Raw genomic sequence first — 23,766 nt, 5'->3', positions numbered from 1 at the left:
TTTTGAGCTCCATGCCCTGAGTTGGGCTGTTTTTCAAAAGGGTGGTAATCAGAATCTAACTAGGTCATAGGACGAGATGCCATTTTTTTCTGATATTCTCACTGGTCAGAACAGATTACCCTAATCTTTCTAATCTGGTCCAAAGTTGGACATATGAGGGACATGATTTTCCTTCTTCCATGTGTCCACATCTATATCCTTCCTGTGTTGGATTTTTTGCTTTATCAAAAGGTAAGACCAATAACCCCAGGTTAGAATGCTTCCCCTTGTTCTCCCTCCTGAGGCATTCTGTGTTCATCCTTCAAAAACTTGCATCTTTCTCTATACCGGTAATCTGCTAGAAGCTTTCCTGCTTACACTGACCACTCTCTTTCCTAGACAATTTTTTGTCCCTATCAATGACTGGTGCTCACAGCTTATTATGTTGTCATAAAGAAAAAACAAAAAAAAAACCAACTGTTTCCAGTTATTAATCTGTCAATTGGCCAGTATATTATTTGAGGGCAGAGCAGTGACCCAAATATGTAATACTTATTAAATTATGATTTTTCTTCTTCTTTTTAAAAGATTTTATTTTACTTATTTTTTAAAAGATTTTATTTAATTATTAGACAGAGATCGAGATCACAAGCAGCAGGCAGGGGAGGAGGGAAGCAGACTCCCTGCTAAGCAGAGAGCCCGATGTGGGGCTCGATCCTAGGATCCTGAGATCATGACCTGAGCTGAAAGCAGAGGCTTAACCCACTGAGCCACCCAGGCGCCCCACAATTTTATTTTTAAGTGATCTCTACAGCCAACATTAGGCTTGAACTTACAATCCTGAGATCAAGAGTCACATGCTCTACTGACTGAGCCAGCCAGGTAGCCCAATTTATGCCTTTTCTTGGAAATGGAATTGAGTTACTGACAAATGCCACTCTAGCTATGGACTCTCTTGCCATAAAGTAACGAATTCAGATCTTCCCAATAGAGGCCCCGTATTTAAATAGGTGCTCCATGAATAAAGATGATATGGTAAATTAAATTTGGAGGGATGCTGGAATTTTCCAGCTGCAGGACTTGTCAGAATCTTTAATATGCTTCTGCCTTGTGAATCTGATCCCCAAATTTATTTGACTCTGTAATCCTTTCATTTTCGAGCATTTTGTAGTGCTAGTGTGTCCAAACTTTAGGGAAGCTACAGCCTAATATATTCCCCAGTGCTGGGGTACAACTGGGAAGTCACAGAAGATGATGCTTTCTTCTTCCAAGTTAGATGCACTTTGACATCTACTAGGAGGAAGAAGGCTGTGGTCTTACCTCCATTTCCAGTCCCTTTGGTTTCCCAGGCCTGCCATGCAGGACTTAGCCTAGTGGAGCCCCCACAGAGGCTTTCCTTCAAAGCCATCCCCACGAGGATGGCAAGACAGGGCCCTCTGTGCCTATTTTCCTCTCGTCGCTGCCCAGACTTCCTGACACGGCTCAGTTCCTCTCCTCCCCGGGTCTGCCTTAAGTCGTGCCAAGCTGCCAGAACTGTGGAGAGCTCAGAATACATGCCATACACTCACCAGATTCCTGGACAGACAGGGACCCTAGCCAGCTTGGCCCACACTTCTTATCCCACAGACCTCATTTGTATGTTCTTCCACAGACCGTGCCAATGCATCCTTTCCCTTCTGTTCTCCTAGATAGCCCATCCAGAGACCAGAAAGCCACTCTGTGCTTCATCTCCAGAGACAGAGAGAAAGCGCCTTTGTTCAGAGAACTGAACGACTCCTGGCACCAGCTCAGGCCCAGGTTATCAATAATACCTCTGTTCCTGCAAAGACATGCCAGACCCTGCACTCTGGGCACTCTGTGGCTAGGGAGAGGCACGATACCAACGTGGAACAGAGAACAAGCATCTGTAGTCTCCATGAAGGGATGGGTGCACTGGAGTGGTCACAGGCTGGGAGGAATTCAGGGGGGAGAAATCAGATGGGTGTTGAAGTGGCTCATACAGAGAGCTGAGCTTGATCTAGAAAGTAAAGTTATTTTAAACATAGCACTTTGGCTTTTTTCCTTGGGATTAGAAATGATTGTATGACCACTGTACAAAACTTGAAAAAAAGAACCCCAAAAAACTAAAGGAAGAAAATCAAGACCATTCCATTACAATTTTTTCAACACACACACGCACACACACACACATTAATAAAAAACTGGAGGAACACCTGGATGGTTCAGTCAGTTGAGCATCTGAATTCAGCCCAGATCTTGATCTTGGGGTCCTGGGATCGAACCCCCCCATTGGGCTCCCCACTCAGCAGGGAGTCTGTGTTTCCCTCTCCCCACTCCTGCTCTCCCTCTCTCAAATAAATAAAATCTTAAAAAAATTCGGATCAGTCTCTGAATGTGTGTGTGGGTATATATATATGCATGTACATCTGTACACATGTATGAGCAGTAGATACATATACTTGCACCAGCAGTTCCCAACCTTAGTTGTTCATTATAACCACCTCAAACGTTTGTAAAAAATACTGGTGTTCAGACCTCACATAAACTGAACAAGAACCTTAGAAGATGGGGTGATGGATATGTTAATTAGCTTGATAATGATGATTATTCCACAATGTATACATCAAAACAGTTGTACAGGTTAAATACAGACAACTTCCATTTGTCAATTATACCTCAAAAAATCTGGCAAAAAATAAATTCAGAGATTTTTAATCAGCACTTATTGATTACACACACACACACACACACACACACACACACACACACACAGGTTGAGGCCCAGGCACTGTGTATTTTTACAGCACCAGGGAGATCTGAGTGTGCAGTCAAATGTGAGGTCCCTATCTCTAGACCTTCAGAGCAAAGTGCATGCATCTCCATCCATCCAAGGGTGAGAACATTTGAGTCCCTTCATCTGAGGATTATGGTACAGTCCAGAAATTTAGTCTCTACCCTGCTCTACGTTGGGGATCTGCTTTGGCTGCATCTTGGGAGTTTGGTCTTGGGGTGGTGGCCTGGTGAGACTGGGGTTTGTGCTGGAATCTGGCCTTGGTGAGATGTACCCAAGTCTTGCTAGCTGGGTCAAGTCTTTGGTATCTAAAGTAGCTGCACTCGATAAGCTGTTATCATGTCCTAGAGCAATAAATCCTTAGCAGTGGACTTCTTCCCCTAAACGGTCATTTTTAGGATGGGTTTTGAGCCACTCTGACCAGGATGCTCTTTAAATTCGTGACAGGTCAACTTCTGAGCAGTGAAGATTTGGGCTGTGATACACCAATGACCCCAGACCCCAAAGTGTCACTACCAAAGCATGAACAAGTGCGGGAAATGGGCAGTGGTTCAGTCTCTTAGGTTAAGAGGCAAGAGGCTGCTGGCAAAGGTGGGAGAAACTAGGTCTCAGCCAGAAGGCTCAGGCTTCTGGAGATGGGGGCACAGGCTGCCATGATGGAGGCAAGATGGGAGTGGCTAAGTACCCTGCTCTAGTGGCTACCATAGGTAGTAGAGCAAAAGTCCTTCACTTCATATCTCTGGTGGAGAGATGGGCCCCGGGATCCTCTCAGTCTAGGGTCTTAATCCCAAGGTGTAATGAATCTCAGCAATCTTAGTGACCAGCTCTTTCTGGAACCATGAATAAGAAGCCCAAGTAAAGCAGTGAGGACCTGCCCAAGGTTCCCCTCCACAGACCCGAAACACCTCTACACCCCAACCTCTTCCTTTCCTTCCCCTCTAACAAAGGATTAGGTCAGTTTTTGTCATTCAGTGCACTAAAGATCTTTTTATACACTCTACTGAGGCCAGCCAAAGTGATTAATTTCAGAACAGTTATGATCTATCCATTCAAGGTGATCTTCCAGAAAAAGAGGGTCAACTCACCTTTCCCTTACACCAATAACTGACTCTACCATACCCTATTCTAGAAGAATCAGCACAGCCTGAGAACCTGTTAGTAGAACGCCTCTGGTAGAGCATCTGGTTGCCTACACTATAATGGCTTCCTCTTGTCAACAACCATTATGACACCACGTGGCCAAGTCCTTGAAAACATTTCTAATTGATACATATCCTTCTCTCACACATATACCCTAACATATGCCCTGCTTTGTAGTAGGTATGGGATTTTTGTTCTTAAAGATTTTATTTATTTCAGAGAGAAAGAACAAGAAGGAGGAGGGGCGAAGTGAGAGAGAGAAGCAGACTCCCCGCTAAGCATGGAGCTGGACACGGGGTGATCTCAGGACCCTGAGATAATAACTTGAGCCAAAGTCAGGTGCTTAACCAACTGAGCCACCCAGGTGCCCACGGTATGGAACTTTTGATGGTGGCTGGGGGTAGTACATCACACAGAAAACAGAACAGAGGTGACAAAGAGAAGAGATAGACAAAATACAAGGCAAGTTCAGAGGAACACTGAGTAATCAGAAAGTTCCGAGTTCAGAGTGATTGGCGATATGTTTAGCTGGCACAGGACAGGCACTGATCAATCAGAATCAAGGCTGGTTGTGGGAGCAGAGCAGGGTTTTGCAGGCTCCCTGCTGGGCCGATCATCACTTCTTTCGAGAACGAATTGTGGAAAGCATGGGTTCTGGGGGAGAGCACGGAGCCCTGGCAGCAGTAGAGGGCTTTGGGAAGATGGCTCAGGAAAGTGGCAATTTTCATTTTTTTCATGTTTTTTCATTTTATTTTTCATTTTCATTGTCATGTTCATGTTCATTTCCTTTTCATGTTTCAGACATGTCCTAACTAATAGGAAAGTATCTTACTATTTTAGTAATAGTATAGCCATCACAGCTTGCCTGCTGATATCAACCTGGACATGGGTGCTCTCCTGGCAGTACTCTATGCAGCTATAGAATGTTTCATGCCTTTTTCTGAATGCAGACATCTCCTCTCAGACTTAATTCTACAGGGAGACCTCTAGAAACCACTTTCATAGGGACTAATAATATTCTGTAACGTGGGAGGGAAAAGCTGTAAAGAAGCTCCATGACACTCTAGCTAGGCACTTAGAGAAATGAATGCCTTTTGCAGGAAGATAAGAAATGAGGAAGGTTTCAGACACGTCCTGACTCATGAAGCTCTCATTTTCCACACTCAGCTGTGTCAACACAGTCAGCTCCAGAGGCACATCAAAAACGCTGAAACCGTTTTCACAAACTGTCACTCTAGCCCCAGAAACAAGCCTTCACATTCACGTCTAAGGTGTTTTATTCTCACCACTCCTGAGACCTGAGGAGGTAGCAGAAAAATGCTCATCTATATTTGCTATGGGGACTCCTGAGGAAGTTGAGTCCTGGGGATCCCCTGGTTCCCAGGGTCATGAGTACCTCTTTTGGTATAATCCTTAATTCTTCCTATCAAATGGGCAGTGGGATCAGGCTCAGTAACATAATTAGTCCATTGAAAATGAAATATATATATGCATATATATATATTTTTTTAAAGACCCATTTATTTATTTTTAGAGACAGAGAGAGTGTGCGAACAGGGGGAGGGGCAGAGGGAGAAGGAGAAGCAGACACCCTGCTGAGTGCAGAGCCTGCCTCAGGGCTGGATCTCATGAATCTGAGATCACGACCTGAGCCTAAATCAAGAGTTGGAAGCCCAACTGACTGAGCCACCCAGGCACTCCAGAGCATAACATATTCTTAATGGGCTTTTACATATTTGTTTTGGAAGAACACTTAACATGAGCCATAGTATCTAGTGATTTCATTTTACCTGGACACACCGTCCCCAAGGGTCATTTCCACTTATATGAGTCATGTCTGCAGGCCCCGGTGGATCAGGTGATATGTTGAACCGATGACCTTGTCAGAGTTAAAATTGTAAAAGACAAAGTTAAACAGGCAAAGAAGACTTTATTCAGGACTATTGCAACAGAGGAGTGATGCTAAACTCAATTCCACTGAAGCAAGGACCTGGAGGGATTTTAAGAGGTGGGATGGGGTGGGCTGCATTTTGTTAACTGCTCTTCACAGTTGGAGTAAGGTGTCCACCTAAGCCAGGTGTCTTTCCTCCCACAGAGATTGGGAGATAGGGGTGCTATCTCATGTGACATTTTCGTTTTGAAAAGAAAGTCCCCAGGTCCCTAAGAAAGACAATCCTGGATTGAAAGAGCAGCACAAGACTAGGAGAAGAGATCTGCATAGATTTCAAAGGGGCAGAGAAAGAATTTACAGTTGCAGTTTTCTAAAGTAAATACTCTAAGAAAAGGGAGGTCAGGGGCCTATCATCAGGAAGAAAACTGTCTAAACTTTGGTCAAGTTGAGGAGAATGTTTGTTACAGCCAACTTGGCCATCCTCTAAGGCAATCCAGAAATGTGCCACAAAATTTGTTCCTGCCGCTTGAGAATAATCCTGGACCCAGGGATACATTAACTTAGAAATTCTGGGTCCCCATGTGGGTACCTTCTTATGAATAGCCCATTGAAATAAGCTTATAAATGTCCCCTTTTAATGCCCTCACTCAAGAGTATTTTCACTGACTAATTCAATAAACATTTATGAAGTACCTATTCTGTGCTGGGCATCATTTCCATAGAGTAAGTTAGAAACTTCTCTTCAAAGAGATCTCAGAACACTCGAGAAGGAAGATGAGTAAATGAAGTTGGAAAATATAATGTGAAAGTTCCTCAAAAGTACAAATGTACCATGTGACCTAACATCTGCTCCAGGTATTTACCCAAAAGAAATAAAAACATATGTCCATTCAAAACTGTGCACAAAATTTTCATAACAACCTCATTTACGATAGTCAAAAGGTAGGATCAACCCAAATGCCCATTAAGTGATGAATGGATAAATAAAATATGGCATATATGTACAATAGAATATTATTCTGTAGCAGGGAGAAATGAAGTATTGATGTGGGCTACAACAGAAATGAACCTTGAATACAGTCTCAATGGATCACACATTGTATGATTCCAATTAGATGGAATGCCCAGAACAGGGAAACCAGAGACAGAAAGCAGATTAGTGGTTGCCTAGGGCTTTGGGGGTTGAAAAACTTGGGGGGTGACTGCTAATGGGTATGGGATGTCTTATTGGGGCGATGAAAGTGTCCTAAAGTTGATTGTGGTGATGGTTTAACATATTCACAAAATTACTTTTGTGGGAAAATGAGAAGAGCACTGGGTTCACCATTAGAAGATCCCACAAGTGTCAGATACTTGATTTGTCCAATGCATGTCCTTCGAACTTCCTCCTGTGTTCTCCACCTCATTGAGTGGTCTTGCCATCCAACCACCCCGTTCCCCAATGCACACTTCCCAGCCTCTCACTGCCCCTAGCTAATCAGTCGAGCCCTACAGATTCTTTCTTCAGTCTTTTGAAATGCTCTGTCTTCTCCATTCCTGCTCCTCCGGCCTTTTGCTGACACCATCTCCCACCTGGATTAATGCAAAAGCCTTCCCTAAGTCCTAGTGCTTAATCCCTCCCATGCTCCACATCACTGGGATGATAATGTTTCTAAAAATACCCTCCTGTCACTTCTCCCCCTCCCACGCCCCCGCCCCCAGGCACCCAGGTCTCCTGCCTCCCTCCCACCTGGCATGCCTGGCCCAGACGTGAGGAATCTGGTGGCTGGCTTCAGGGTCTGTTGAACCCTCTCTGTTCTGTGGTTCCCAAACAGAGCCTCAGCCCTTCCAAAAATGGCGTGGCGACAGCTCTTTCTGGCCTCCTGTCTCTCAGCTGCTGTGCTCCTGACCAGTGAGTATGGAGAGGACTGGGGTTAGGTGAGGCTGTTCAGCTGGTCCAGGTAAAAAGAGGGGCTGTTTACTGTTAAGAGGGCTGTGCCTGGTGTGTATGTGTGAGAGTGTGTGTGTGTGTGTGTGTATTGTCACACAACATAGAAAGAACAGCTTACTTGGTGGTTTCCTGGGGATACCTCTCTAGGACTGGGATGTGAGGGTTCCAGGGAGCCACACTGGGGCCTGGCAAGTCACAGTGGTGGGGAAGGACTGTTCCAGCCCAGCTCTGGGTGAGGGCTCCCTTTGAGGTGCTGCGTGCCTCAACCTGTGCTCTCCCACAGTGCTGCAGGAGGGGACTGGTGCATCAGTGGGTACCCAGCAGGTGGCAAGACAAGAGGCCCAGGAAGGTGAGTGCAAGGGCCACCCAGGGGTGCAAGGCGGTAGCCCAGCCGCTGTGGTGGCCCTGGCAAGCCTGGGTTGGTTGTGACCGGCCTCTCTCGGGTTTTAGATGTGGAACAGAAGATCTTCATGCAGGAATCAGATGCCTCCAGTTTCCTCAAGAAGCGGGGCAAGCGGTCTCCCAAATCCCGAGACGAGGCCAATGGTGAGTTTGCTGGAGGTCTAACTTCTGCTTGCCCCTCCCATTCCTTTCTCACAGTCAGCTGGGATGTGGGGACTACAAGGGGACCAAGGAGGGCCTCCACCTAGGCCATTGGGTATCCAAGTGATGGCGGCTCTGAATTAGGAATTCCACTTTTCCTCAGCTGCGGGTCACATCTTGGACTACACTGACAGGGTAAGGAATGAAAAGGGGCAGTGCTATATCGAAAGCACTTAATAGAGACTGAGATGCCTCCCAATTTCAGGAAGTTTCAAACGGAAGCAGAAATACGTTCTAGTCAGGAGGGAACACAGTACCTAGATGTGTGTTTTCTGGGGGTATCAGACAGCGCCTCATGCGCAACAGCTACCAACAGCACTAGAGGCGGGGAGAGGGCGCCTGGGACTGGGAGCTGGGACTGTGGGGTTGGTGACAGCTCCCTCTCCCTGGCCCCAAGTTTCCTTACTTATAAGCCCCTGAAATTGTAGTATTCAGCCAGTAAAGGTTTTTGTTTTCATTTTTGATTTTGGTTTCCAATGCCTCTGGAAGCCTTATGAGTTTAAGTGTGTCTCACCCTCTAATGTCTGAAGTAGGGCCTGGCGTCCCCTGCCTGGCAGGGACCCTCGTTTCCAGGACCTGCGGACCCTTGAAGGCATCTGAGTTTTTTGCCCTTGAACTAGATTCTTCTAAGGACTCTGAGTTCTGTCTCTGAGTCTGTGGCTTGATTCATTACTTACGCGTGTGTCTGAATAATCTTTTTGTGTCCCTCGGCACGCTCAGCAAGGCTTACTTGCTCAGTAAAAATAACAGGACTGTTTTCAAATGATGAAAATGTGTGGAGATGAAATTCCTTTCCCCCAGCCCCCAACCAACTGGATAAGTATGAATTACACTGGGAAAATCTCCAGGCCTCACCCAACCTGAGATTTAGAAGTTAGCAAACATCCAGAAACACAGGAAGGGCTATGATGAAGGCCAGGCAGTTCTTTTTTTTTTTTTTTTTTGGCCAGGCAGTTCTTGATGGAAATCAGAGAAGCGGCCTCTTCTTGTAGGAGAAGCGAGTAGTTTCCATCCTCATAAGCTGATTCAGAACCACAAGGAGTGTGATGAAGCCAGAGGTCCCTCACCTCAAACAGAAGCTCTGTGTGTCAGTCGTGGGGGTCCAGGGGAGCCTGGTGAGGATGTTAGGATGCGCCTGAGGTCACCTGCTGTCCCCTGGGCGAGTCCCGTGCATGGACAGGAGAACAATGCTCAGTTATGTCTCAGGCTGGGTAAAAGGCAAGTGACACAGGCAAGTGACACAGATAGGCTGGAATCTGGAACCAGGAAACAAGGTACCTGACATCTCTAAGCTTCAGGGTGAAGATGCAGGAGGTTCCTTTAGGATGACAGGAGGCACTCAGAATGAAACACAGAACCTGAGAAGGGATGTACACGGTGCATGGTGTCAGCATGGCATTTTGTCCAAAGACTTAAATTGTTCCTAGCCCTTGCTGAGTCAAGGGTTCCATTTGTCGTACACCCAGAAAGGCAATTTGGGAAGACAGCTTCTTTTTTGAAGTCCATAGAAATGGAAGATTCTTCTTTAGGAACTGGTGATGGCTCATTAAGCACTTGCTTCCTACATTCCAAACCCCTTCTCTCCCATCCCCATGGGGTTTCTGGGACCTGGAGCAACACTGGAGCTCAGGGTGCATCGTAAGGGGATGGTAAGGTGAAAGGTGTGTTCTGGGCCAAGTAGTGAGTGTGGGCTCTGGTTTGTCCCAAGCTATGCCTTGACCAACTGTGTGACTTTGATTAGGTCACTGAACCTCTCTGAGCCTCAATTCCCTCCTAAGAAATGTGTGGATATGGGGCAAGGGGCGTAAGTGTGGGGGAAGGACTGGAAAACCAATTCCTTCTGCCAGACTCAAGAATCCTACAACTATATTGGTAAAGACATAGTGTGGGAAACGCGTGGGGTTTACCTAAGAAATCTGCACTGAGACCAATTCACAGATAACTGGATTTTTTACTCTGAGTTAAATAAAATAATGTAATACAAATAACAAGTATTTAATTAATTCACTTATTATTGCAGGCCCCTTAACTTTCAAACATTTCAGATGGTTCATGGTATTAATTATTGCACAAAGAAATGCTCCGTTGTTTGTCCTAGCACCACTGTAATATGGGGTGGGGCAGGACCCCAACGGCTTCCTCAGTTTCTCTGCTTCCATCATCACTGGTTTCCCGACTTCCTGCACAGTTAAGCTGATGGGGACAACGGTGCCTTGGTCTCCCCTCTGATGTGATCATACCAGAGGAGTGTGAGGTGTCCTTGAGGGACAGTTCCTGGACCAGACATGGCCTTCCTGCTGTTGTGAATTTGTCCAGTTGAAGCCCAGTTAAAAGCAATTATTTTGCTACTACGAGAGTTTTCAATAATTTCCTTCAGACGACTAGAGCTCTCATACCAAAGAGGTCAAGATTTAAGGGTAGAAAGAGATGAACCTGGAAACTATTTTACACCAAAAGATCTCCCAATCTAGAAAGATTTTTTTCAGGCTAAATTGAAGCAAGTGAGGATCAGCTGCACCTGCTGGTTAAGTGTGATGTGGTGTTTGGGCGGGGTGGGGGGGCGGAGGGGATTCCCGCTGGGGCTCAAGGTGCTGCCGGGGGCGCTTCACTGTTCAACTGCCAAGGAATGGTCACCATATTTATACGTTCTTGGTGACAGTTTTCACATATCACTGGGGGTATTTCTTCTGACCACAGAGGTATACGCCCCAATGTTACCATGTCCAACTCTTGGTTTCAGCTCAAGGTCAGGGTCATGAGATCAAGGTAATTGTCAGGGTTATGAGATCAATCCCCACGTCCGGTTTCATGCTCAGTGTAGACTCTGCTTGAGATTCTCTTTCCCTTTCGCCCTTCTCCTCTCCCTGTTCTCTCTCTCAAATAAATAAAATCTTTAAAAAGAAGTTTATAGCCAACTTTACTAGAATGCATTGCTTTACAAAATAAGGGATACAAGAAGTCGGTATCTTCAACATCCGGAAGTTGACGTGATCATCTCATATTCTGCACCAATTCCCTATTGCTGTGTACCAATGGACCCCGAATTTAGCAACTTAAAACCATATTTACTGTCTCCTAAGTTGCTCAGCAGTCCAGATATGCCTTAAGTGGGGGCCTCAGGCTCAGCACCTATCCCAGGCTGTAGTCCTCTCAAGGCCCGACTGCAAGATCTGCCTTCGAACAAGCCTCAATGCCTTGCTGACTATCCGTCAAGGCCACCAGTTTCTTGCCATGAGTGGGCCTCTCTGTAAGACCGCTTACAACATGGCAGCTGGCTTTGCTCAGAACGAGATGCCCAAGAAGAAAACCACATTCCGTCATGTCTGCCTACTTCTGTTCATTAGAAGAGAGTCATCAAGGCCAGCCCACACAAAGGGAGTGAACAGCCTAAGGACACATGGATACCAAGGATCCTCTCAGATCTTCCTACCTCATTTTATCACCCCCAACATCACTGTGCCCTGTATACATTTCTATCACAGCAGCCATTCTGCTGGGTATGACATTTTTGTATTTTTCTCCTTATCTGGATTATAGGCCTCTAGAATAGCGGGACAGAATCTTTCTTGCCTTTTTAATCTATTCCTGGCACATATTTTGGCTGTGACAGCTGCTCAAAGATGGACTTGAAGGTATTAACATGAAATTAACTTTACTATTTTAAAATGATTTTGTTTATTGGAGAGAGGGAGTGCATGAGAGAGAGAGAGAGAGAGAGAGAAAACACAGGTGGGGGAGGGGCAGAGGGAGAGGGAGAAGCCCAATGGGATCAGGAGCCCAATGTGGGACTTGATCCCAGGACCGTCAGATCATGATCTGAGCCAAAGGCAGATGCTTGGCTGACAGAACCACCCAGGCGTCCCCAATGTGAAATAAACTTTAAGTTGATTATTCCTCCTAGAATTCATTTCTAATCATTGGATTTCTAGTTCTAACTGGCCCAGTATATTCAGATGCACCACTAATTTTATGAGTAAAAGCCTAACTGCTTTTCTCATTTGCAAAACGTGGTGCTTGCATGGGGTGAGTTCCTGGTTCCTTCAAGTTTTAAAGTCTGTGCCAGGAGTAAACCATCTTCGCGAAGCCCCCCCAAACCACCTCTCCCCACCACGTTCGAGTTTCTCAGGCCAAATGATCAGTGTTCCTGTTCCCCTAAATGCATGCCTCTGCCCCCATTCTTGGAGGCAAATCTTGCTTCTTGCCATTTCCCAGCGGAGAACAGGCAGAAGCTGTGTGCTGACGAGCTGCGGAGAGAATATTACAAGGAACAAAGGAACGAGTTTGAGAACTTCGTGGAGGAGAAAATGATGGTAAGAGCTCTTCAGCCAGTGTCTTCGGGGAAGTGGGCCTTTGGGGGAAAATAAAAAGTTGCTTCCACTTTTCCCTAAATTTGAATTAGAAGAGGGAGGGGTAAGAGAGGCTCTTTCCTCAGTTCACATCTACTGGTGTCTTGAAGGAAGAAAGTCACACAAATGGCTACAGAACTTGAGAAGGAACAGAAGAGGACACAACACCTAGATTTCCACTGGTTCAGGGAATTTTTGGCTGATCATATCTTCTCCCACTTGGGGACTGAGGTGGTGGCCTGTGTTCCCTGTCTTAGTGCCTATGCTAGTGGCTTAGCTCTGGTTACAGGTGTGTTGGAAAGATTTCAAACTCACTTTCAACTCCCCTGGATTCACAGCAACATAACAGCTCTAGGAACTACTCACTCTGGCTTCCATAACCTATTCACTAACATCGGTATCTTTTTTTTTTTTTTAAAGATTTAACTTACTTATTTGGCAGAGAAAGAACACAAGCAGGGGGAGCAGCAGGCTCCTCCCAAGCAGAGAGCCTGATGTGGGGTTTGATCCCAGGACCCAGGATTATGACCTGAGACAAAGACAGACGCTTACTAAGTGTCTGACTAAGGCACGTAGGCACCCCTTTAATCAGTATCTTATCTGATCGTTGTAACCAGACCAGGAAATCCGACCTCAGAAAGCAACTCACAGTGTCGGGCAGGCTCTAAGTTTTATAGGCTTTGCACAACTGCTCTTGTCTTTCCTAAGCCTCAGCTTTGTGTCAGTGTCTCTTGCCAGCAAACAACACACTTGATTCCCTACCTCAGCCCTAGGGCAGGTAAGGCTCCTGGCCCAGCTCAGGCAATGTTGATTTCACCAAAGCCTCAGAGGTGAGAGCTGGGTGTGGGCTGGGCGGGGGCAGAGGGAGGTGCTGTTTTTGAACCAGACTCCTTGGCATGGCATGGCACTTTGCATCAACTAAGTGTCCTCAAGTGTCACTCAGACCAAAACCCCACAGAAATACTTATTAGGGCTGAGGCTAGCAAGCCAGAGTGTTTATTTATGTTTATTTCTGTTTCGTCTTTCCCCCACACTTCCAGAAGAAAATGGTCCTGGGCAAGCTCCCGAATGTATATGAGCTTAGACAAAAGGCCCCAGTTTAGGTGACCTTTGCTAGAGAAAGTCCCTGATTTTCATTCTGATGTCATGAGCCTCCTGGCTTGTATGCTCTGGTTGATTTGGGAGGTAACATTCTCTGAGAACTTCTCTTGGGAACAGGATAAAATCACCAGGTACTCAAGGGCTGCAGGTCATGCCCACTGGCTTACAGGTGGCACCTGAGCCCTGCAAACAGGTGGTGGGCTTGGATCCCACTAAATCAAGCTTTCCTGGAAACATCTTGGGGGGGGGGGTGTTGTGTGCTAGGATGTTGTAACTCAGAAGCAAAATATTTCTGTTGGACAGCTGTTTACCTTGATGGACAGTTTGGGGAGAGGCATTTGAAATATGAGTATGTGGCCTGAAAAATTCCTTCAGGGTTTTTTTTTGTTTTGTTTTGTTAACTCACTGTATTAATAATAGGACTTTATTTTGAGCATTTATAAATGTTTCCAGTCCCCATACGTAGCATCTGGTTGGAGAACACTCACTGTTTTCCCTTTCACAATGAATTAGGGTTATGGGTGAGGTATGACCAGTCCTCTACCAAAGCCATAGAGACAGCAATCGGGGCCTGAGGCCTTGTCCACAGGGATGAAGACCCCCGGCCAGGCCGTGGGCTTACAGGAGTTGTAACATTGGAGCTTTTGTCACTGGTTGAGCACCGGCTCTGTCAGGCACTGCTCTGAACCACCCAACCCTTATACCCAGGTTCTCAGGTCTTAAAAATTTCTGTTTTTGTTTAAAAAACTCGGGCTTAGAAAGGGTGCCTGAATATCCAAGGTGCCATGGCTAGTCAGGGATTTGAACCAAGGTATGTTTGCCAGCCAAGAACTGTTCTTACAAACGAAGGATGATCGGGTGCATGGAGGTTTCGGGGGACCTTCTTCCATCTGGGAATTAGTCCCTGCAATGGGACGGAGTGAGGTAAGGAAAGCATGCCATCCCTGCCCCAGTACCCCCGCAGCTGAAGAAATAAAGGAGGCAGAAGTGGAGCAGGTCCAGCCTGCCAGAGGGTAAATGTTGATGTGAAACACATTTCAATTCTCCTCCTCTGCCCTCACCTCTGACCCCTCCGAGCGGCAGCACCAGCTGTGGTAGACGAGTTGGTGAAACCTCTCCTCCAGGGCAGAACACTCAGTCCTTCTCTGATGCCCCCACATACTCCTCAGTCAGGACCCTGTTTTTCGATTGGCTATTTTCATCTGACCATGTCACCTATTTTCAGAATAAATGGCAGCAGCTGCAGGTTTGTCCCCACCCCTTAAAAACAAATGCTAAGGAAAGACTGTGGATAAATGAAAGGCCTAGGATTTCCGAAGGTGTAAGTTTAGGCAGGTGACCTTCCTGAGAGCTTGAGAAGCCAATCTTGCAGCCCCATGAGCCCATCCGGGACACCGGAGCTGTTCTGGGAGAGCTATGGTTCCTGGCTATTTCTCTACTCAAAACCCCCAGTTTGATGAGGCAAAGATGCCTTTATGCCTTTGAGTTCTGAGTCTGGAAGTGTCAGGATAAACAGTGTGTTGAGCTCCTACCCCTGAGGTCTGTGTGGGAGCCAAAGTCTGCTTCCACCTTCAAATCCAGAAGCCTGGGTCGGCCCATCTGGACTTGGCCACATGACACCTGGCTTGGCTAAACATGCTCAGCCACAGGTGGTCCCTTACACAAAAGCCACACTGTTTGGGCCTTTGTCAGGGAGAATTTCCCTTTGTCTAAGTGAAATGGTGTATGAAGAAAACGGCATGACCTAGAGAAAAAAAATCAATTCCTATGCCAAAATCATGCTCTCAAGATTGGCAAAGAGTAGCCGATCTGGCCTGAGAAAGGTAGGAAGACCCAAAGCTCCAGCCGGGGCCTGACTCTAAGCTCCAGGCTGTCCTGGGGTATTAAGTCCCAAAGGCAATTTCCAGCATCAAGGGTAGCATGACTCCAAGCTCAAAGAGGAAGGAAACATACACAGCAGCCATTATGCCTGAATACCCAGCTGTAACAAGGGGTCCTTCTTGTCGAGGGCATGTGATGGACCTTCAAAGGGGTCCACACAGACACAGGACCACACAGACACACATTTTCTCTGCATCCTGATGTCACCAGGTCATCCTGTTTGCCCAGTGCTCCAGAGAATGAGGTTCACTAGCATCAAAGTCAGGTTCACAGGCTTTTTGGTGGTGAAGCCCACATTTGAAAAAAATAAGTACAACTTTTGGGGGTCTGAATCCTTGATACCATTTTTTTCTGTTAGAACTTCCGATCCTCCCAACATTTTCCACAAACACTTAAAAACTGTGGTAAAATTTACATAGAATCTGCCATCATCACCACTTTTAAGTGTTCAAGTCAACTCAGTGGCATTTGGCTCGTTCACACTGTTGTGCCACCAGCAAGACTATGGATTCCTAGAACCCTTGCATCACCTCAGAGATGAACTCTGTACCCACTACGCAACAGTTAACTCGCCCACAATCCCTGCTCACCTCTAGTACATTTTGTTCTCTACCAATTTGTCTGTTCTAGGTCTTTTATAGAAGTGGAATCACACGGTACACATCTCTTTGTGTCTGGCATAGAGCGTATTTCAAGGTTCACACATACTGTAGCATGTTATTAGAACTTCATTCCTATTTATGACTGAATAATACATATGTATGTGTGTGTATTTGGATAACTATTTGTTTGTCCATTCATTTGTCCCTGTTTTCACTTCTCTTAGGTGTACATACAGGGAGTGGAATTGTTGGGTTATGTGGTAATGCTGTTTACCTTTTGAGGAGTCTTATGGTTGCCTTTTACACACTGAGGGACTTGTGAAATCTGCTCGTGCTTTTATGGTCCCTAACAAAAACAAGCAGTGTGGACTTGGCATCAGGACCTAATCCTACAATTGAACAAAGTTGTTACTCAGAGACATGGCTGATTATAGACGGCAGAATCAAGACTTTCTTACTAAAAACTCCTTTCTGTTCTTTTTACCCTTTTACTTGGAAAAATTTCAAACACATGGGAAAGTATATAGTTCAGTGAACCCCCATATAACCACCACCCAGAATCAACGATTATCACATTTCCTTCCACTTTGCTTAACCTTTCTGGGTAGTTCTTGAAACGCAATTTTATTTTCAAAGCCTGAGAAAAAAATTACTCATAATGCCATCACTTGAAGTTGACAGTTATTTCCTTCCGTGATGTCATTTTTTAACCATAAAGCCTGTTGTCTCTTTTCATTACCGTTCTGTTCTCTTTATGCTTCATTTTTGTTCCATTGCCTCTCCCTGCTTTATGGGCTGTGTAAGGGAAAGAGCACAGGCTGGGACATAGGTCTTGATCTTGACTCTACTGGCTACCAGCTCTGTCTCCTGACTGCGCTTGGCACCCAAAGTGACTCAGCATTCTGTCAGGTCTTTCAGCTCAGACATTTTGTTCTGTTCTGCACCATTTGCTCATGTCACCACAGGGTAGGTAGTTTGGATAGAGGCTGCCAAGAGTTTGATGGCTCTCCTCAGATCAGAGTCCTTCCTCTCCATGCTAACATGACCATTTTATCTCTGTTCCCCAGAACAAGAAGAGAGAAGCCAGGAAGCTATTGAGCAGTGGTGCCAGTGGCATTATGATGGCTTGTACCCATCATATCTCTATAACCGCCACCATATCTGACCTCATCTTGACAGACCACGGTGGAGCCTGAAACTCACATACCCACCCCAGGTGTTTGAACAACACTTCCACGTGAATAGGCCCCTTCAAAGGGTCTCAACTCGGGGCCTGCTGTGGTAAACACACATGACTTTTGCTCTGATGGACTAAGATGCCCTGGCTTTCGCTTCTTTGCAGATGATTTTCTGAGGTGGGCTAACACCTGTGGGGCTTCCTAACACCAAACCCACAGTGACTTCCCCTTACTTAGCCATTGTTCCCACGGTAAGACTCCTGTCCTGTAGAACAATGCAAAGGACCACAGTGAAGAGAAAAGATGATGTTTGCTTACAGCTTAGAAATAAAAGTGCTGAGTCATCACTGTGTATTAATTATCTTGTGAAATCTCAAACCGAGTCATGCCAACTTCTCTCCCTGAGCCTGACTGACCCATTACTCTCACTGACTTAGGCATTTGAAAGCCTGAACTCAAGGGACATTGCTCATGATTTTCTCAGCCTGTCTCAGCAAGTCACACATGTGAAAGGGAAATGTTAACACAATTATTTAGGTTAAGACCATTCTCCAGGACTGTTACTGAGCCCAGATGCTTCCTTACAACTCTGAGGAGTCTCAGGGTTCAACTGTGGTTTCTTAACTACATCGATTCAAAAGGGAGGTTACAGCAAGGCCAGCTGTAACCAAAACTATAAAGCAGAAGTAATGTAGCATTGGTATTACTTAATTTTCCCTCCTAGTGCCTGTAGGCCTTAGCTTAAGGCTGCCATAGCATCGTGTAACAAGCTGGGTGGCTTGACACAGTAAAAATGGATTCTCTTACAGTTCTGGAAGATGGAAATTCGAATTCAAGGTGTCAGCAGAGCCTGGGTGCTCCTTTCTAGGGGAGGATCCTGCCTTGCCTGCTGTAGCTTCTGGTGGTTCCAGGACTCCCTGGCTGGTGGCATTGTCCCTCCAATCTCTGCGTCTATTGTTACAGGGCCTTTTCTGTCTTCACATCATCTTGCCTCCATGTGTATGTGTCTCTTCTCTTCTTGATATCACTTTTTTTTTAAAGTCAACCCTATGCTCAATGTGGGGCTTGAACTCACAAACTCAAGATCAAGAGTCACACGTTCTACCTTCATTTAAAGACACCAGTCATATTGAATTAAGGAGGGAGGGGGACCCAACTCAGCTTCTAACAGTGTCCCTTTCTCCTCTCCTGACTACCCCACTGCCTGCCCCAGATTCACCATCTATCTTAATTTATGTTTGCTTTCAACTACCCTCAGGAATTCCCTACTTAGAATGCAGAACAATCAAGAACAACTACAACAGGCACTTTTGTGGGGACACAGTGCATTAGAAGATAGAGGACTCTAGATGAACTACAAGCACCCCCTCTTAGCCATCTCCCTGTCTCCACACTGGGCCCTCTGTTTCCCCTGAGACTTGGGTCCATGGCCTGCTGGTCCAGCCTGCTTCTGAGGTTGGGATCCCAGAGCAGCATAGGTGGACTTTGCTTTAAGGAGAAGCTGCTCACTGTGGTAAAATACCCCACCAGAGGGGCGCCTGGGTGGCTCAGTGGGCTACAGCCTCTGCCTTTAGCTCAGGTCATGGTCTCAGGGTCCTGGGATCGAGCCCCACCATCCAGTTCTCTGCTGAGCAGGAAGCCTGCTTCCCTCTCTCTCTCTGCCTGCCTCTCCGTCTACTTGCGATCTCTGTCAAATACATAAATAAAATCTTTTTTAAAAAATACCCCACCAGAGTTGGCACAATTAGAGCAGGCCATTTTATAATGAATGCATGTATTTTTAAATAATCTTTTAAAGGGCTGATAAAATCTAGTAATGAAGCAATCATGCATATTCCAGATTACCTCATCTAGTCAGCACTGTATTTTCTCACACAAACTTCAAGCAGGAGCTGAACCGGCCTTGGGAAGGTAAGAAGGGCATAGGGCAAACTCTATCACCAAACACTGTCACCCGGGCAGGTGGAATAGGGGAGCCGTTCTCTTTTCAGGAGTCCCGGGATTCATACTGTGGAGACTCGGGCTTGGGGTCCAAGTCCCAGCACAAAAGCCACAGGAGTGTCCATTTTGTCCACGCTTGTGTTGATGATGCACTTGTGTTGAATTTGCCTTAAGCATGGAGACAGGTAGCCGACCTTCCGGAATCCTCCGATTATGCTCCGAAGAGTGTACTCTGAAGTCTTGTTATCAGTCTGCACCTTTGCGGTCTGTGAGTGTCTGAACTGGATCTAACTTGAGTGGTTCCGTAAGGAAACCAGGAGAGTAAAGAAAACTTTCCTCCGAATTGGAAAAACATGCACATGATACTTAACGGAGAACTGCTATTTCACCACTTAAAGTGTTCTTCACGTGTTTACTCATCCTCACCCAATCTTTTTTAACATTTCCCTGTAAAATTATTTCATTTATAGTATGTGGTCAATGTAGCAAATTCAAACAACAGAGAATCCATTCCACACGGGGTGCTTGGCTGCACCTGACTGGCTCAATCGGTAGAGTGTGCAACTCTTGATCTTGGGGTTCTGAGTTCGAGTCCCACGTCTGGTGTAGAGATTACTTAAAAATAAAATCTTAAAAAAAAAAAAAGGAAATCCATTATACATGAGAGTTTTTCCTTTTTGCTACTTTAATTTAATTCTACACTGAGGTAATAAGCCCCGTTGGTGGTTTGGTATGTATCCTTCCACTTTTCCTGTCTTTCTCACACACATAATTCATCCTTTCTAAAGGCAAAATAACACTTAAGTGTGCAAATCCAGATGGCCCCACAATCAGTGCAGAAAGGAACTACTTAGCAGATCTGAGTTGGTCACATGGAACTGGCTGGTACCAAACTTGAGTTCTGGAAGCTCCCTCTTTCTTTTCTTTTCTTTTTTTTTTTTTTAAAGATTTTATTTATTTATTTGACAGACAGAGATCACAAGTAGGCAGAGAGGCAGGCAGAGAGAGAGGAGGAAGCAGGCTCCCTGCTGAGCAGAGAGCCTGATGTAGGGCTCGATCCCAGAACCCTGGGATCATGACCTGAGCCGAAGGCAGAGGCTTTAACCCACTGAGCCACCCAGGCGCCCCTGGAAGCTCCCTCTTTCTAACGAGGTCTGGCAAGAGTATTTGCCTCAACCAAGTAGCTCATTATTAAATTGTCACAGGCATGGTCCTTGCTTCTTTCCATAAGCAAGGATAGCATCATGGGCTTGGGTCCTTTTACTATAATCCTTTTCACAGTGGAGCTGGTGCAGCTCTCCCAGCTTTAAGATACACTTCTCTGTGAGGTAATGGGTGCTTAGGGAATTGTTTGTGCTCCTAAGTTTTCTCCAGTAAGCCCTATTTTTTATTTACGTCGTATGGCCTAGTGTTTGTGTGTGTCTTTGTTCCCTGTGCATGTCAGTGACTATGCTAGACTTAACTTACCCATTCCTCTATTAATAAAAGGTTTCTTGAAATGATGAGTCATAACTTACACACGTTAAACTGGACAAATCAGATTTCTCTTTGAAGAAGTTATATGTGCTTTCTGTCACTGGACACCTTTGCCGGTCCTTTCTCAAACAAGCAAACTGAGAATACTGGCAGAAAGGTCAGGAATGGGGAACTCTTTCAGAATACACTGTCCATTGTGTTTCCTCAGACAGAAAATGTCACCCTCAGCTCTAGTCTCCAAATCACATCCCATCTGCAGGAGCCACACATTTCCACTAGCTACCCCACAGGCTTTCGGCCTGTTTTCAACAGAAAGTCTCTTTAGGAAATCTGCTTTTCTCCGCAGCCTTCACTGAAAGGACCCAACAGCTTTAAATGAGAACATGATCACACTGGAGGAAACTGGCATCAAGGAAAAACTTGCTGTTGCCTCAAAATTTCTTTACTATTTTTACTCGTTACCTGATAAGAACTTACTACTTGAGTATGAATATTTCAAAGTTTCAAAACATATATCTCAACAGAAAGGAACGGAATTCTTCTGTATGCTATCTTCCATCTCTGATCTTAAGTGGAGAACTCAGTCAGCTTGGGCAGAACAAAGGTCAGAGGCATTCCTCTCTGGAATACTGGGCAGGAGATGTACGCAGGGGTCCCATCCATTTCCTACTGCACCCGTGACAGTGGCAGCACGGGGAGCCCTAGCGAACTGGCCAGATATACCCCTGCCTCAGTCTTGCTCTTGTGGGGTGGGGCTCCTCTCAGCACCTCATCTCACACCTAGAAGAGAAATTCCTGCCGAATGGCGCATAGGAGCAACACAATCCTGTACTTAGCTGGGTTACTAAGTGAGAGTAGATGTGGCGAGCCAACGAGCTGCGGCTGGGTGTTGGGTACCAGCGATGCAGCTTGGCTGACTGCTAGCTCTGAACCCGGGGCAGGACTACAGGCTGCTGGCCCAGGGGTACAGGTGAGCTGGCGCTTTACCCACACGAAGTTGCCCTCCTGCTTGGCCAGATCCAAGAGCTTTCAGTTGGTAACCCTAATTTACAAGGGGGATGTGTATGGTTACACACACAGCTGTGCAACAGAAAAAAAAAAAAAACAAAAACAAACCCAAAGCGTTGCTCTCCACCTTAGCCATAAAAATGGAGGGGCCACATTCTGGGTCATCTTGGTTAGAACACACCCAAATGCCTTCTAGTAAGAGGGCCAGCAACCAGGTAGAGAGCAGCTGGTGGAATCATACCCTCAGCCACCCACACCTGCAGGAAGAGACGTTGAGGCCAGGCAGATGGCAAGAATCAAGAATGGTCTGGCTGAGTAGTCCCTTTAAAACAATAAAACAGTCTGTACTTGCCTCTTTAATGGCTGTGCTTGGAATGTTGGCTCCAGATAAAGACCTCTGGCAGAAAAAATAAAACTTTTACCTCCATAACAGGGGTCCCATTATACCTCAGCATTTTCAAATTCTGCCCTGAATTCCTTCACTAAAAACCAATCACAGTCATTTTTCCTGGTCAGGGAGAAACATGCCAAAGGTAACACAATCGGGAATCTGGGCAGCCACATTTACTAGGAAATAAGTAATGGAGCAATCCGTAATTTTAGAGACTGGCCTTGTCAAAAGTGTGGCCTTTTGGACACTTTTTTGTTCTTTCATTACTCTCCCCTGGTCCTTTAGGGATTCCAGGCAAGTGGTTGAAAACAAATTTGTCAAAGGACGAATTGGTGAAAATTTATTATTTTTATTACTTTATTTATTAAGAGTTTATTTTTAAGTAATCTTTATACCCAATATATGGTCCTCAAACTCACAACCCCAAAACCAAGACAAGAGTTGCATGCTCCACTGACTGAGCCAGCCTGGTGCCCTGAAAACATTATTTTAAAAAGTTTTCCATTTACGGTTTAAGAGAAAGACAGACAGCGAGAGCAAACAGGGTGGGGGAAAGGGCAGAGGGAGAGGGAGAAGGAGTATCCTAAGTAGGCTCCATGACCAACAGGGAGCCTGAGGCAGGCTCCCTGAGATTATGGCCTGAATCGAAACCAAGAGTCGGCCACTTAACAGACTGAGCCATCCAGGAGCCCTGAAAACTCATTATTTTTAAATCACTATTTTTTATGTTGCCATTTGCTTTTTCCTGCTTCTTTTTTCGGGGGGTGGGTTGGGGAGGGGTGGGAGTGTGTGCATATGCTCCAGGGAAGAGTTTTACAAATTATTATCATGTGCCTTTGCTTACTTAGTTTTTTGGGGGGGAGGAAGTGGTCAGTTTTGTGAGCCTCAGAATGATTTTTTTTTAATTTAAAAAATGTGGTACATGCTTTTTTATCAGTTTAATTTGGTTGGGTAGCTCATTTCTAATTCATTTTCAACCAATTATACTCCATTTCTCTGACAAGTTTTTCATAATTTAAAAGTTCTTAAGGGATTTGTCCAAAAGCAAATTGGTTAAAAATATGGATGTTCTAGGATGCCTGGATGGCTTAATCGTTAAGCATCTGCCTTCGGCAGGGGTCATGATCCCAGGATCCTGGGACTGAGTCCTGCATCTGGGTCCTTGCTCAGCAGGGGAGCCTGCTTCTCTCTCTGCCAGCTGCTCCTGCTTGTGCTCTCTCTGACAAATAAATAAATAAAATCTTAAAAAAAATATATGGATAGTCTAGTTCACAACTGGCAACTTTGGTATACCCTGCGATCTTGCAATGTATTAACACTTTTGAAAAAAACATTTTATTTATTTATTCGGGAGAAACTGAGCAAGACAGAGCATAGAGATTACAAATTATTTTGAATTTTTAAATTAAGAATACTTTGATTAGGTAATACATACATATGGTTTAAAAATTTAAAGGACAGGGGCGCCTGGGTGGCTCAGTGGGCTAAAGCCTCTGCCTTTCGCTCAG

General features: G+C 45.5%; 1 protein-coding gene across 3 annotated transcripts; it reads left to right on the top strand.

Moving 5' to 3' along the window:
* Positions 1-7,615: 7,615 nt before the first annotated feature.
* On the top strand, positions 7,616-17,514 carry LOC123947562 (unique cartilage matrix-associated protein-like). 3 transcript variants are annotated; one of them, XM_046013884.1, is made up of 5 exons: positions 7,616-7,692; positions 8,015-8,080; positions 8,182-8,277; positions 12,547-12,638; positions 17,325-17,514. In XM_046013884.1, the coding sequence occupies exons 1-5, from the start codon at positions 7,635-7,637 to the stop codon at positions 17,427-17,429; spliced, it is 417 nt and encodes a 138-aa protein (XP_045869840.1). In that variant the 5' UTR covers positions 7,616-7,634; the 3' UTR covers positions 17,430-17,514. The 3 variants fall into 3 exon arrangements, with proteins under 3 accessions (XP_045869840.1, XP_045869841.1, XP_045869842.1); XM_046013885.1 differs by lacking the exon at positions 8,182-8,277; XM_046013886.1 differs by lacking the exons at positions 8,015-8,080; positions 8,182-8,277.
* The last annotated feature ends 6,252 nt before the right edge of the window (positions 17,515-23,766 follow it).

Source organism: Meles meles, chromosome 7, assembly GCF_922984935.1.
Source record: "Meles meles chromosome 7, mMelMel3.1 paternal haplotype, whole genome shotgun sequence".
Classification (NCBI taxonomy): Eukaryota; Metazoa; Chordata; class Mammalia; order Carnivora; family Mustelidae; genus Meles; species Meles meles.
This window is presented reverse-complemented; position numbering and strand designations above follow the sequence as displayed.

Bases quoted from the DNA above. Each gene is read 5' to 3' on its own strand.
- LOC123947562 (XM_046013884.1), top strand. From the start codon at position 7,635: ATGGCGTGGCGACAGCTCTTTCTGGCCTCCTGTCTCTCAGCTGCTGTG. The intron at 7,693-8,014 runs GTGAGTATGGAG...GCTCTCCCACAG, and splicing joins AGCTGCTGTGCTCCTGACCA to TGCTGCAGGAGGGGACTGGT. The intron at 12,639-17,324 runs ATGATGGTAAGA...TTTTATCTCTGT, and splicing joins AGAACTTCGTGGAGGAGAAA to TCCCCAGAACAAGAAGAGAG.